At 37.3% G+C, this 16,045-nt stretch overlaps 1 protein-coding gene across 2 annotated transcripts in view; it reads left to right on the top strand.

Annotated features, from left to right (window-relative positions):
- Positions 1 to 16,045, top strand: part of GLRA3 (glycine receptor alpha 3) — a gene marked incomplete at both ends in the record, with an annotated part of 92,660 nt that overhangs the window by 50,402 nt on the left and 26,213 nt on the right. For both annotated transcript variants that reach the window (XM_082316424.1, XM_082316425.1), the window contains one exon: positions 2,760 to 2,842. In XM_082316424.1, coding sequence (XP_082172550.1) covers positions 2,760 to 2,842 — 83 coding nt within the window. The remainder of the gene's footprint in view (positions 1 to 2,759; positions 2,843 to 16,045) is intronic.

Genomic DNA, 16,045 nt, shown 5'->3' with positions numbered 1-16,045 from the left:
CTCTCATTAGAAATATGCATAGTAAAAACAATAAGAAAAGTATCTCATTTTAAAGTACAGTTACTGAGCCTAGAAGAGCTAGGACACTTGCACAGAACAAATAATCCTGGGGTATTACAATCTGAGCTGGCCTATGTACGAGTTTCACACACTGTAGCCTCCAATGTCATCACAATCCAATGTTATTTCTTTTTCTCCTTTCTGGATATTGCAGTTGCACTTCAACATGGAAACATGTACTGTTTCAGGAAGCATGAGATTTAAGGAGTAGTTCACTTACTGCTGGAGATGGAGAGAAAAGTGGAAAGTAAACTTTTGAAAGGTTTAAGAAGCTGTAAGCAGCAATCACATATAAGTATTGACAAAATCTAGCTATTCTACTTCTTTTCTCTTCTCCTCACTTTCCTTTTATTAATATAGACATTAGTAGGCATTTTACCACTATCTTCAAAAACCTGATCTAATGAGAGACACATTGGATATAATTATACTAATGCCCCATTAGACATGATATAGATTTGGTATTAATAGTGATCTACTTGTGCAAAATGTTATACTTTTCAAAATAAATATACTCCTTGTCCACTTAGTGTTTTGCTTTGCATGCTTTTATGATACTGCATTAACAGGTAATTGGGCTTTTTGAAGAAACATCAGGAATCTGTAAAACAGTTTGTATAATAAGAGAAAAAGAAAATGTTTGTGACTTGCGTGGATGTATCAGGCAAGGAAGTCTCCTTCCTCCCTCCTTCCAGTGCAAGTGGGCAGTGTCTTGTCAAGCTTACACAGGGAGAAAGGTTTGGGTTAAAATTCCTACAAGCATTTCATATCCAAAAGGAGGTTAGTCTGCCAGTCTGGGAACATAATCATTCTTCAGTGTCACAACATGTATTCTGTCCCTAGAAACGGATGGAAAGCAAGTAAAAAGGATTCCTTCTCCGGACCCAAGTAGAAAGTAAAGCTAAATCAATTCTCTCCAGACTATCTATCTGAGTCACTCTGACAGGCACTGGCAGTTGTTCCACTCTAATTAAATAACATCTCCTCCTTGCCCTACTCCCTCCAGATACGTACAACACAGAGTATAGACACCACCACTCAACTGAAGCAAGTTTTGATTGCAACTTCAGCAGAATTCAGACCAAGTTCATGGTCACATGCAATGGGGAAAAAAACCAAACATGAGAAATATTATAATGTTAAATTATAAAAGCAAACATTGACTGTGATGAAAGCAGATGCCCGATAGCTCCTGTGTTTCTTATGGAGCCAGAAAGTTTATGTTGCCATGATTTAATTAAGAACTATTACAATTTCTGAAACAGACTTAAAATTATACAATTGACATCTAGTTGAGTTATTGTGTGAATTTGAGTCAGTTGATGAGGGGAGACATGCTAATTGCTAACGTGCTGATATTAAAAGAAAAAAAAAAAAGATTTCTAAATTTGATTTTTCCTTTCATTCCCTAATGTCTCCTCCTCCCCTAATTGCATTGGAACAATTCAGACAAGAAAATAATGAGAAGGTTCCAGTTCCTGATTCAATGAATACTTAATATAAAATACTAAAATATTTACTGAAGCACAAAATAAAGTCCAGGTGTCTCTTCTCTGAAATGACTTGCCATGTTACTAGCCTACTAGTCAGATTTTGCATTTGGAACCATTTTTAATAGCTTGGGAATAGGGCCAGGGTCTGAGTTCCCTCTGTGGAGTCTCCCCCTGCAGCTCTGACACTGGCAGGCTAAACAGAAGTTATAGTAACAAAGAATCAAGAAGCTTTGGAGAGGGAAAAAGTAGGGTAAAAGAAATATACAGCCATGCTTGCTGCCTACTGCCCACTTCCCTTTAGCCCCAATGCCAAAAACAGGAGAACGGGTTTAAGAGAGGGATTAGAGCACTACCATTCTGCAAAAGCCTCACGTGTAAGGAATTGAACTCAAACCCCTTGTGTTTTTCGAGAAATTCTATCAACTGAACTGATAAATGAATATTTTCATGCAAGATATTTTCTAGCAAAAGAAAGGTGCAGTCATGACCCTGAATGGTGAATGGATACTTAAACATGGCCAATGAGGAAAAACATGTGCCTTTACCTCTTATATTCTTCTTTCTCACTCCTCTGAGAAGTATCACTCTAAAGATAATTTATTGTGCTGATATAAAATGTAAAAATACTTCTTTTGCCTGTAGGTTGTAAAGTATTTCACAGGAAGTATCAGGACTAATGTGAAACACAGCTGCAGTTCAAAATTACAGGCATATTTCAGTCTACCATCAATATCATAAAATGTTATCTTAAACCTTTGTGTTGACAATTTAAGCACCTTATTTTAGGACAATAACACGTAAATTACTTTGCCACCATGATTTGCAGCTGACATCTGTTATGAAATTCTTGCAAATCTGGGTAAATTTTATGTCAGGGATTTGAAATACTGTAACAGTACAATAATTCTGCTGTAGCACAAAAAAGCATGCTGTTGTTGCATTCCTCTAGACTTCCCACAAAGTTAGGCAACCCTACTGAAAAATCTGTTTTTCTGAAAGTCTGTAATAATTTTTTTCCACATTGTCATACTAGGCTGAGCGAGTGAAATGGGTTCAGCTAATATACATCCCTTTTAAGAGCTTTCTAATGAAAAAATATATTTTCTTCTATTTCTAATGACTTCCAGTGTTTTCATGCATTCTTCCTGTGCAGTTTTATGGCATTTTTGTGCTATATTTTTCAATATTTTTTTTGTGTTCTTTCAGATTGACTTTAATACTGTCCTGTCCGATGGATCTCAAAAATTTTCCAATGGATGTGCAAACATGTATAATGCAGCTGGAAAGCTGTAAGTTTGAGTAATGTATTATCCTGTAAATACTTTTGTAGGGATTACAACGGCTACGTAGGAGGTAGAAAGACCCCGTGTAGTGGTACAAGAACAAATTTTTGAAAAAGAATCCTCTATTTTACCAAAAGAATCTGTCAAACATACATGATTTTCAAAGGAAGAGATTCTTTCATCCTTACTTGTACTGAAAATCAACAGTTTTGTGTAAATGTAAAGTTACTACTAAACTTAAGTACCCAGTGCCAGTTTACCTTTATGCAAAATTTATGCATATGGGGATTCACCCTTAAGTCTTCCCTGTGTTCACACATACAGGGGGACAGTAATATGGGAAAGCATAAAGGAAACATGAGAATAACTTAAGGAAGTGATTTATGTGATTTATGTGAATATCCTGAAATCGATAACAACTCAGTGTCCTTAAAAGCTGGAAACAAGATGATATATACTGAGTACCTGCTCTTCGGATTCCTACCCTAGCTCTTCAGCAGTCCTACATGTTATAGCTACGTATCTGTAGCTTTTACCTAATCATCCTAGAAGGGATTAGGGAAAGGGTTTACTACAAAGGGAGAACTGTAGAAGATTGCACAGCGTATATAGTATATAAGTATATGCCCATGTACCTACATAGGGTATGTCACTTACACAGCCCTCACCCCCTCAACAGGGGCAGCACCTTGGATCAGTGGAACACCCCCCAGAAAATCTTTGGAAGGGCTGTAGAGCCCTTGCATTATGAGGAGGAAGAAGTCCATACAAGGTATCATCTAGCTAGGGATAAAATGTGAGGCTTTGCAGAATTATCTTTCAGTTAACAGCCGGGTCCTACACTTCGGTCACAACAACCCCATGCAATGCTGCAGTCTTGGGGAGGAGTGGCTGGAGAGCTGCCTGGAAGAAAAGGACCTGGGGGTGTTGGTTGACAGCCGCCTGAACATGAGCCAGCAGTGTGCTCAGGTGGCCAAAAGGGCCAATGGCATCCTGGCTTGTATCAGGAATAGTGTGGCCAACAGGACCAGGGAGGTGATGGTGCCCCTGTACTCGGGACTGATGAGGCCGCACCTCGAGTACTGTGTTCAGTTTTGGGCCCCTCACTACAAGAAGGACATTGAGGTGCTGGAGTGTGTCAAAGAAGGGGAATGAAGTTGGTGAAGGGTCTAGAGCACAAGTCTTATGAGGAGCAGCTGAAGGACCTGGTGTTGTTTAGCCTGGAGAAGAGGAGGCTGAGGGGAGACCTTATTGCTCTCCACAACTACCTGAAAGGAGGTAGTAGTGAGGTGGGGGTCAGTCTCTTCTCCCTAGTACCAAGTGATAGGATGAGAGGAAACAGCCTCAAGCTGCACCAGGGGAGGTTTAGGTTGGATATTAGGAAAAACTTCTTCACCGAAAGGGTAGTCAGGCATTGGACCAGGCTGCCCAGGGAAGTGGTTGAGTCTCCCTGCCTGGAGGTATTTAAAACACGGGTAGATGTGGTGCTTGGGGACATGGTTTAGTGGTGGACTTGGCAGTGATAGGTTAATGGTTGGACTCGATGATCTTAAGGGTCTTTTCCAACCTTAACGATTCTACGATTCTATATTTTTTATGTGAAATAAAATTAGCATTTGTTAACACATCATATATTGTACTTATCATCTCCTTTGCTATCTCACTTAGAACGTAAAGAGGATGGAAAGCATACAGCAGCTGTGCCATTTCAAAGCACACACACCCATAGACAAAAAGACAAAACTAAAAGTTCTGTCTGATGTTACAATCTGAGCTAACACAGGATATGTGAGGAGGAAGGCACAGATATGCATTAAATTCTCATATTCCTTGTTATATGAAGTATTTGGGAATTGCCTTTTACCCTTAAAATGAGAGGACTTTGGAAGAGATTCCTAGCAGAAAAATCCTCCTAATGATGTGAAAAACAAAAATAAAATAAAGCATTCTTTGAAAGATTCTAGCAATCTGAAGTTTGTGAAAATTGATGACAAGGGAAAAACAGATAAATAAATAAATATGCATCTTAATGTCAGATCTAGATTTACAGTTTTAGGATCCATAAGTAAAATATTTCAGAAAATAATTTTCTGCATATAGAATGAACATATGGATTATTTGAAATATATTATAGATCAGAAACACAACATACATAATTTGATTTCTTGTTTTTTTTCTTCTTTTACTGGAACAAAGTAGCATCTAAGAGAAGGGGGAGGTAATTATCTATCAGTCAGTATGTCAGAAGTGTTTGTTGTATGCATAATAGTATGCTTTTACAAAAAAATTGCAGGGTGAGTATGAAAGCCAGATCTATCTTTCATTACAATGGACAGATGGTAATATTATCAAGCAGGCTTTCAATATGAGGGCAATAGCTGAATCTGACAGCAGAAATTTTCTTTACTAAAATTGAGAGATAGTTATTTGCTGCAAACGTCAAGGAATTTAGGGCAATATTATATATTCAGCATTTACGCAAAACTCCACAGTCAACGCAAGCAGATAATCCCGCTAATAACCTACGTCACTGTTATAATTAATGTGACTAAATAAAAGGTTAATATGAGGCTGTTGTATCAGTACATACAGATGGCAGGTATATTTACTACGTACAATTATGCTTCAAACAGAAAGTATCATAGTGTTTGACTGAACAAGCAAAAGGTATAATTTAAAAAAAAAAAAAACTGTGTTTAAAAAGTTATGAAATTGTTGCTTTAACAACTTCATAAAACTCAGCTGTATTTTTCCTCTCTTTCAGCCCTTGTGAGACCAGGTCATACAACAACTGAGCATTCTTGAACAAACAGGCGTGTTTTGCTTTATAGAAACCTTGCAGAAGCTCACAGTTCCCACAAACTGCACCACAGGGAACCAATACTTATTAGTTGAACAGCACTGTAGATGTTCTACTGTATTTTCCAGCAGAGCGTTTTTCACTTGTCTTGTTTTTAAATCTTGTTGTTAATCATTCGGTTCAGTGGGATTAAATTCCTTACTGCACATTCACAAAGTATAGAGAGGCAATGTTCACAAAAGAACAGCTGAACAAAATACAAATGAGTGCTTCAGAATCTTCTAGTTACGGAGAAAGATCAAATTTGATTTCATAAGGAAGTTACAAATTATAAAGCTTTCCCCATATTGCCTTGCCTAATTGTATTTTACCTGTAACTCCAAATATTGAAAAATAGAGACTATGGGCAAAGTAGCTGGCCTGAGACAGAAAGTCTTGCAGCCTGTGGAGCTCTGGCTATACTTCGTGTCTGATAGCAGAATAACCAGTCAGGTTTGCAAGAACAAGACAGCAGTTCCCTGAAACCGAGAGAGTGCCAAAGAGTGGCACAGTGACATAACTTCCAAGCTCCTAGACTTTCAAGAGCAGGAATACACCTGCCCAAAACCAGTTTCTCTATACAGGAAATGCAGGAAGGAAAATAGACACCTTGGAGGAGTTACAAAAAATATCTGCATGCTGGATAAGAGAGTAACTAGTAAAAAATAAATGTTTTATATGAGTCTGAACTCTGACCAATTTCCAAAACTTAGAAAAAGGTGTCCAGAAACATTCAAATTCCAGAGTCTTTGGCTAAGAATGGGCATGCATTTCTTTTTAAAATTATAGAAGAAAAACGGAGGATGGGTGCATTTAGCATTTTCCCAGGCTTCATATCAAATCTCCTGAGGTAAGAACTGACATAACTCTGAGTGCCGGAATCCATCCAAGAATCTCTAATTTTTAGGCCACAGTGCCATACTCTCCTGTGGCTGGCTGGCTTACTTTTGGTGCACAGTGAGACAACTTAAACAGGGGGATCGAAGCACTAACCCTGGTGGTTAGTGCACTGTCCAGGGAAGTGGAAGACGTGGGGTTTCAAAACTGAGAACACAGTCCTCTCATGCCCTGAGTAAATGATCTGATCATCAAGCTGTGTTATAAAAACCAAAGTGGTTGCAGGAGGAAAACAGCAGCAGCCATGCTTCCAGATGTTTCTTTTTAACGTGATCCTCATTGCTGTTTTTTTCCAGAGTGCCAAGTTGGGTAGGACATTGTACCATTACAAATTTACAAGGCCTGTTTATCTCACAGTTTCTTTAAACTGTATCCGATCTTGCAAGCCTTGCCCCTGCCTGTGTCACTAAGCAAATTAGACTGTTTCTGGCAAGTCACTCATCTTTTTCTTAATCATCTTGCCACTAGGTTGCAAAGAAAAGCTAACAGTTACTTATAAAGGACAGATCGTAGGTTGTAGCTCTGCTATAAAATTATAATTTTGTTTAGTACTAGATACTTTCCTTCAATATTGATATTGTTGCTCCAGCATAGAAAGCTCTAAGAGGAAAATTCATGTATAGCTTTTCTTCCCAAATGATATTTTTATTTTTAGCCATCTCATGTAATGCTTTTTCCAAGGTCAGTCTAAGCAGCTGGATTTGCCCCTGGTTAAAGTACTTCACTTATATCATGAAGTGTCAGAAAAATATTGAAGTGGAAATGCCTTCTATTTTTAAAGGATTTATTTTACCAAATGATTTCTCAGCAACTAGAATGAGCTGCTTTTGTATCTTAGAAAGGAAGCAAATGAAAATGCACATATGAAATAATCCCTTCTACATTTCTATGCTTTACACCAGGGCAGCCTATAGGCATGTGAGATAATTTTAGTTTTATTCTGCTTGAATAAGATACAAAGAAATGTCAGCTAGATACATATTTATTTCTGTGGCCTGTCTCCCAGGAAAGAAATGTTTTTCTTTCATGTGATAGAGTCTGTTGTCTCTCTCTTTTTTAAGTTTTACTTTTATCTCACAGCATTCCTTTATTCATATATTACAATTATAACTTTGTGACATTTAATATTCCTGAATTTTCAAATAGTGAAAAGACTAACTCAGTTACAAACGAAGAAATATATTATGAAAAGCAACATATGTAAGGGAGAAAGCACCTGCTCACCACATAATTTAATTTGATGCTTATTGTCTCTTAATAAATTAAACAATGGCCTTTTTTTCCCCTTTTGATTTATGGAGGCTTTTTAGTCTTTCTAAGCAATCATCCTCCTCTCTTTTGGATTTTTAGAGAAAATTCACTCCATACTACATGATGCTGTTACCTGAATAGTACAATTTCTTTCCTCCCAGTCTCTAAACTGGAGGTTGTGCAAATGGAAAGATCTGCAAGCAGGCTACAGCAGTATAGACTACTGCATTTCAGAAAATGATGTGCACGTTGTTCCTTTCCCACAACAGCACAAAGACACCATAAGAAAGATAATAGAACTGGGGTATATTTCTTATCTGCCAGGGAACCTCAGGTGTCTACCTGAGCGACAGTAATTATGGACACACTAGGTCAATGCCCGCCTGCGCCTGAATGTGTGGAAACCTTACCTCTTCTCTCCTTTCCATTTCAGTAGCACAAAATTTGTCAACAACTCATCCTGTGGTTTCTGCTCTGCAGGTGGGTGACTCAGCCCAATGTGCGTACCTGAAGTGAGACCTGACACACAGCTACAAAGAGCTAGATATTTGATATTAGTTGCTGGCTGGGGTTAAACCATGACAAGTCTTCAGCTCCCAACCAATGCAGGATGAAAGGGCAGTAGTAACTTGTACAACTGCTGCTGAATCCACAGAAACTAATATAAAAGTGACAGCTTAAAATCTATAGGTGTCAACAAGGAATATTAGGTTTGAGAGATGTGATAGAGGGCTGGGCCTGAAATGTTGCTATTCTCTGAAATTCAGGCTAAGAAGGATAAACCTGTAACTCCCAAGGGAGAGATTCCATCAGAACAACTTAGAGGGCAGTGCAAGAGGCAGACCCTTTGCAAAGCGGCTCAGAAGTACCTAGAATAAAATCCTGCTTTCTTGGAGCTCCAGCATAAATTTAGCCTCGAAATGCATCACAGCTGATTTCTGCAGCTAATATTTTTAGTGTGCAATGTATATTAGAAGAATTTATTCTAACCTCAAGCCAAAACCAGATTCGTTAGTTCTGTCAGATCTTCCCCCTGCTATGTTGCTTGGAATTTAGGGCACAATTCAAACCTCTGCCATGTTCTTAGGAACAGTAATGTGCAGGCAGCCTATCCTCAAGGCACACTGTTGGGATGCCTAACAGAAGAGTAGTGAAATAACTCTAGTCAACATGACTGTAGTCCTTGCCTCAGCTGGTTACCTAAAGAACTGCTTGGTTTACTGAATAAATCCAATGTTAATCTTGGACCCATACCTTATTAAACAGTAAAGAAATGAGAACAGAATTTAGAAAAATTACTGTGATTAAAAGAACTATAAAATAAGTTCTGTAGTGGAACCAACCTCTTTTGTACAAAAATGCTAGATTTTTAGCTCAGTTGTTTCATGCCATTCATGTGTTTGTTTATTGAACAAGAGGAAAACAGTTAGGTTTTAATATGCCTGTAGGTATTGTAAAATGACACAAGGGAAGGATGGCCTTCCTGGAATAAAACAGAATGAGTAGAAAATTTACAAGATATATTAGTATTTAGCTGGGTCACAAGTTTGCTCAAAAATTTTATTCTTCATGGCTTGGAATGGTAGGGTGGTTAAAAGGAAAGAACTTAGCAAATAAGACTGTGTCAGCAGAAGTAAAAAAGGAGGTATCTTGGAATTGCCAAGACAATTGCAACATTCAAAGGTGTGGAGTCTCTGAAGGTACAGGGAAATTGCTTGCCCTGAATAACAAACCTTGTTTTTCTGTGATAGTGTAGTCCTTGGACAGCCTGGAGAAGAGATGTTAATACTTTCAAGACACTTGAATAATTCTTCAAGGCAAACTTGCTGGATGTACGCTATCTTGCCTATGAGATTATGGGCTTTTAATGCCTACAGCTGATATTGAATTAGCTAAAATAAAGTCTTCATACTCTTAGCATGCATGTATATAACTGATATATATATAGCTTGGTTCTAATAAGTTCTATAGAGTTATGTGGACTGAGGTGGGTTGAATGGAATCCTATTTGTTTAAGGCAGGCTTTGTTCCTATACTTTAAAAATTGGATGAATGAAAAAGTTATATTCATTATTAAGATTAATAATAGTGTTAAAAAAAAAGTTACGATCTACTTTTTTCTTTCAGGGCCCTCTTATATGGATGTTAATAACAACTTGTCAACACCATTTTTGAAAAGATAAGATTTTCTGGGAAAGATGACCAAGACCAAGGGAAAAGTTTGGCTTTCTCTTTTCCAGACACTATAGTTGCCCTTGCTTCTTAGAAATACTTCAGCAAGATCACATTCTTTTTCCCTGCAATCTCTCCTGAAACCTATAATTGAACATGCTGAAAGTTTTCAATCTAGCTAGACAATTTTCAATGCTGTCCAAAGGCTGGAGTTAATGTGTCTGTCTTGTCCACCTTCTGCCAAAGAGTTTTGTATAGATTAGATCAATTGAATAGACTATCACTATAGTTTCATTTTATTTGATGTTCAGATATTCAAAACCCTGCATCAACTATTCCAGGAACAAGTCCTGACAACCACTCCTCATCCAGTGCCTTATCTTTTCCACCTCCTCCCTCCATGAGTGTGACCACACAGTTTTACTTTCATTTTTTCACAGTTATCACCAGCTCTGTGACAGACTATTTTCTAAAGAAAAACTTCTGCAGGCCAAATCCAACTTTCTCAATTGTTTCAGGCCCTCTACTCTGCCAGTTAATTCTAAATTCTACTTAGTTTGCCAGTACTTCATATTCATCTCAGGCAGAGGTCTCAGTCTGCTAGTACATGCTTCACTAGCTAATTACCTGGAATGACTTTAAGCTCCTAAAAATGAGTTGTCTCTTTAAAGAAAGCTGTTTGCTGAGAGACTACAGTGCAATGCATACACATGGTTCTTGAGTTTTACCAAGAAATACTCCCTCTGGCAACCTTCTCCTCCTGTGATGATAGCCTTGTCATAATTACCCGCAATTTATCATCTGCTTTTGCATTACACATGCGCAAGACCTCAGACTTTGGGTTTATATAGACAGTATTAATGTAACCTAACCAGCCCTGTAACTTCTGAACACTGCTGTTCTACATAACAATGTGGTTTTTCTGTCCTTTCTTTCCAGTTCTGTGATGACACAGCTTAGATTTTGTGTGACTAGTAATACCTTTATGGAATTAAGAGCAAACACCTGGACAGTAGCCAGACAATAACAAATACATTGGAAACTGCACTCTACTTCAGCCACAGTAGTGTGGTTCGTGTCCCATAACACACAAAATTTGACATCTCTACTTCCTTTCTCAACCTTCATGCATTTACACCCTGCAAACCCAAACCCTAGCACACTGCATTTCAGTGACAGAAGTCCATACTAATCCACCTGATTTAGTTTAGGTTGGCCTGGTCCTGCAGAGCACTACACTGGATGACAGCATCCATTGCTTTCAGCTATTTCTGTAGCATAAATGGGTCACTTTTTCCACTATCAGTGAAAAAGTGAGCTGCACCCTCATACACTAACCAGGTCAGTGACTGACCGTCCTTTTTTCAACACTAAATGTAGCCACTAGGACTTCCATAACACTAGGACCTCCATAACACTGTATTTCCCAATCACCGGTAATAAAAATATCTGGCAGCAATCTATAATAGTCACCAAAACCACCTCACAGTCAAAAAAAGAAAAATTCCTTTTTAGTAAGAGACTGAATATCATGTTGGGCTGCAGCAAATGCAAATAAGTACGGGATATTTATGTTCTGCTCACAAAGCAGAGATAATATATTAATACTGAACAGCAAGAATTTACAAAGAATAGGAATAACCATTATGTAGTAAAAGTTTACTCTTGAAAGACAGGTGTTCTCAGAAATAGATTCACAGTTTTTCCTTCCAGACACATAGACTGGGACTCCCTTCAGACACGCACACCTCATTTCCTACGGAAAGCAGAAAACAATGAAAGCAGGGCACAGAGAGAAAACATCTTACACTCAAGGCTTATCCCAGGAAGAAGTCAGAATTCAAGAGTTACGCACTTATGCCTACTACAGAATAAGCTCCATACATCTATAAACAGAGTTAATAAATATTTAAATTTCTGTGTAGTTGATAAAAGCACTCTTCTGATTTGGCTTTGGGTCATCTCTTTCTATACTCTTAGAGTTGAGTAGAAGGCCACTGAAATTATTTCCCTAAATAAAATACAGTGCCCTCCTGATAGAAACATTAGAGGCATAGGAAACGTGATTAAGTATTGTCTTTGCTATTTTTGCAAACAAAAAAAATATAAATAAACTGCAAAACACATCACCGCATTAACGTTTGGCACAGCCTTCTGTGGCATAGCAAACGTAAGGAGGAGAATCTAGAAACAGGTATCATTGGGGAGATAGGGCTTCTGTAGGTATGACTCTGAACTTGAAAAACTGCAAGGGACATGATTCCTCATTCTGTGACATTGCTGTGAGTTGGTTCCTCTATTTCCTCAAATTCAGGTTCCTAGATTGTGCCAGCTCTCCTGCCAGCTAGTTTCTGTGGATTCAGTATTTATGGACAGAACAGCACAATAAAGACACCATTATCTTCCTTATCCCTTAGAATCCCTAAAGAGAAACCTCTTGTTCTTTATAACTACTACATATTTCAGTGCAGTTCTTACAAGATGCAGAACGTATTTAACAATATAATGCATATAGTGCAAGTTTGTACTGGTAACCGCACATCTGTTCAGAATAAAGTCTTCACATTTCAGGCCCACAGTTTGCTAAGAAGGTGATCCGATTGTATAACCGTTCTTTACTGCTCCATTTGCACAGTGATAACCATGTAATGGAATACAGCTTCTCAGATATTTTATCACACAGGCCATTTGGAAAATATACACAGTGTATCTCTAATCTTTGATGGCTGACCAATATCAGCAACAAGCATTTAGACTTTTACTCAAAGTTACGTTACTGAATGATTTTCTTTAAATTGCTTCAAAAATAATGCACATTTATTAATCAAGTAACACAAGCAGACAAGTAGGAACCAGAAGCTGAGGTGGACTTCAGGTTTAGTATTTCTTGAATTTAAAGATGTTTTGCCTTATTTTAATTATCATGCCTTCTGATTACTTCATGAAAAATTAATGCACTGGATTGAACCTGTAGTATATTTATTGGTCATTGGAAGAATAATCCATTCCTAAGATATTCTGTTTGAACCGTTTCTGCATATATTTCCCCAACAAATTAGCCCTTTCTGCTACTGGTGTCATTAATCAAGAATATCAAAGCAAAATTTGAGAGACCGCACAAAGATATCTGTCTTATTGAATTTTACTGTCTGGGTACTACTGCATTCAGATCAATTATTTTTAATTGCAGTTGTGTCTCAAGAACACTCAGCTTTAATTATGAGCTTGATCAGTTAGACTGACTGGTGCTGTATAAACCTAGAACAAAAAGAGTGCCATTACTCGCTTCTCTCATCTGCTTTTTCTCAGCTAATCAGTTGCTAATCTTATACAGATAATGAAATAATTTACTTGTTTTCATTTTTATTCCTGTAAAACTCCTTTCAGCAGTGGATAGCCAAGTGTACTTTTTTCATCTAAGCGAGTAAGGTAAATGCATTTTAGTAGAGACCTGCTTTGTTGCAGCATCTAATCAGATTTCCATTTTGCGAATGTAGGCCTCAGTACTGCAAATACATATGCATGAATGATGTATACAGTCCCACTGACCTCGGGCAGTGCCATCAGGATTTTAAAGTTATCCACGTAATTCTAATACTGTAAACTTTCATGATTGGCAATTCTAGGATCCTAAATGTAAAAAATAACACTCTGCCCTTGAGGCATCAAGATTTTCATTACCAAACCTCCCTACACTTCTGCTACTTGCTGTGCACTTAACCCCCCTGCCCCCGCTGATGGCACTAAGCAATTTGGTGCCTTATCCATATCAGGATCAAAAATCTCTACTTTGTTGCTGAGACTGAACCTTAAGGTAATTTCAAAATCTGCCATGATGTCTCCTCATGCTGCTGGGAGCCCAGCCACTTCAATAAGGGACGCTAATTACATTAATCAGCGGAGGTCCCAAAATTAGGGTGCTGGAGGACAAATTTTTAGGCTCATTGCATATATAATACCATAGACCTAAATTCTAATAGCATATATACTACAGTATGGTAACCACGGACTGTTTTAAAGGGCCATTTCTATAGAAATGCCTTTTCCCCCTTATGCACAGTGCATACAATACCACGAGCATTCTGAGTGTTAAGCATGGTGCTATTCAGCAGGTCTTCATAAAATTAATTAAAAACCAAAAATATTTTCCTTTTTTTGAGATATTAAGGAAGCTCAGTTAGCTGTCTTAGTATTGCTGTTCCTCCTGACAAATTTCTAATACAGAACAATGTGGGGTTTAGCCCTTTTGTTCAAAGAGTATCCTAGGATGGGCCTAGGACATGAGCTGCAGATTGTTCTTGCATATTCTCTGATTCTGCTTTATTTCTGTAAGTGACTAGATACTTTCCACTGTAGTCTTTCTTCCTTTTCTCCTGGCCAAGAAGAAAGAATGATGCAATAGTTGGAAAAAAGAAAGAGATTGTCAGTTTATTTGGAACTGTACGAACTAACAAAATATTTTCAGTTAGAAAATCAAGAATACCTGTCCTTGTTAACACTGAAGAAAATTTAGAGACAAGTTTGTGTTATCAAATAGTTCAATATGCTTAAATAATTTATGTTTCCTTGCTTCCCCAGTTATAGGACTATTACAAGATTTTAGATTTCCCTAATTCAATGGGCACATTTGATTGTGCCCATTGGCACATTCAATGGGCACATTTGATTGGGCCATGTATTTCACATTTAATAAAGGGCCATAAATTTAATAGAAACTAAGTTGATTTAACTTAACATTCCTAGTGGAAATATGATATATAATATTTTAAATTTCTTCGGTATAACAAAAACTCACATATCCATTAAGCTGCTCTATATTTCAAGACACATTTACTTCATAAATATGCTCTTGACTTACAAAACTGAAGTTACAGTATTGAGTGCTAAAGCTATATTTGGGTATTTAAAATGAAAACATGATTAATTATTTCATCAGCATTTTGCATACACTGGTATTATTTTTAATAGATTGCACTGTAGAAGAATTAGTGGGCAGGATAGATAATCAAAATTAAAAGCACACATTAGAGATGAATCTGATGATTGATTGTCAAACATATTTTGACACAGCAGTTGTTTCTTGTCAGTTCAATGAGTTTTACGCAGGGGATATGACTTCTGGCCATAATCTACATGCTTCAAATTATAATCTGCTTTACACACAACTGCTTGTTGTCTGAATTCACACAAAGTTTGATAAGAGCTGTACTTTTGATTTTCCATAGTTTATGGCACATAATAGTGAATTTTAAGACTGTGTTTATAGAAAGTCGTGCATTCAAGAAGACAGAAAAATAGTTGTTTCTTTGCACAGTTAATATATGCTTGTAATGACTTGAGTAATTCCTGATCTTAATTAAATACTTATTTAGAAGGATATGGTCCCATTTTAGCATATTTATCCAGCCCCAACAAAATGTCAAAGTAAACCAACAGTCAGCCTGAGTGCCTGTGAATACCTTGTATAAAGGTACTCCCCAAAAAGAAACATAAAGAATCTAGAAGCAAGGAGAGGTATTGAAAACAGTTTTAAATTTATAAACACCCATTGTTAGCTTATAGGTGCAGTCAACATAGACAGATCAGAAAGAATGACGTGTGTCTCATATTTGAGGTGAACATATCAGGGCATTATGACTGAATAGCATTTATAGGTGTATTCAAAGAGTAATGAAGTCACTGAATATAACAGTGGAAAGATTTATGCCCACATGCCAAAGCGGTTATTTTCTTCACTGGAACTCAAAATTTCAGTATTTGTGGGCAGGTAGTTACTCTTAGAGTTCTGAACAATATACTTTGAACAATAATTTGCTACTGAACGGTTAAAAGATATTTCCAGTTATCAGTAGGTTATTCTCAACAGGTCATTAGCATTGGACTAAAGCAGAAAGGAAATATTGCAAAGAAGCAAAATAGATGAATGAAAACTATATCATTTAGATGTAAAAATTACTCCCTTTCCTTCTGGTTCAAGCTGCTATATGTGGCTCAAGGGTACCCTTGTCATTCAAGCTATTACAACAATAGAAGATATCTAATTTTAGATT

Source organism: Platalea leucorodia (genome assembly GCF_965183815.1).
Source record: "Platalea leucorodia genome assembly, chromosome: 6".
Taxonomy (NCBI): domain Eukaryota; kingdom Metazoa; phylum Chordata; class Aves; order Pelecaniformes; family Threskiornithidae; genus Platalea; species Platalea leucorodia.
This window is presented reverse-complemented; position numbering and strand designations above follow the sequence as displayed.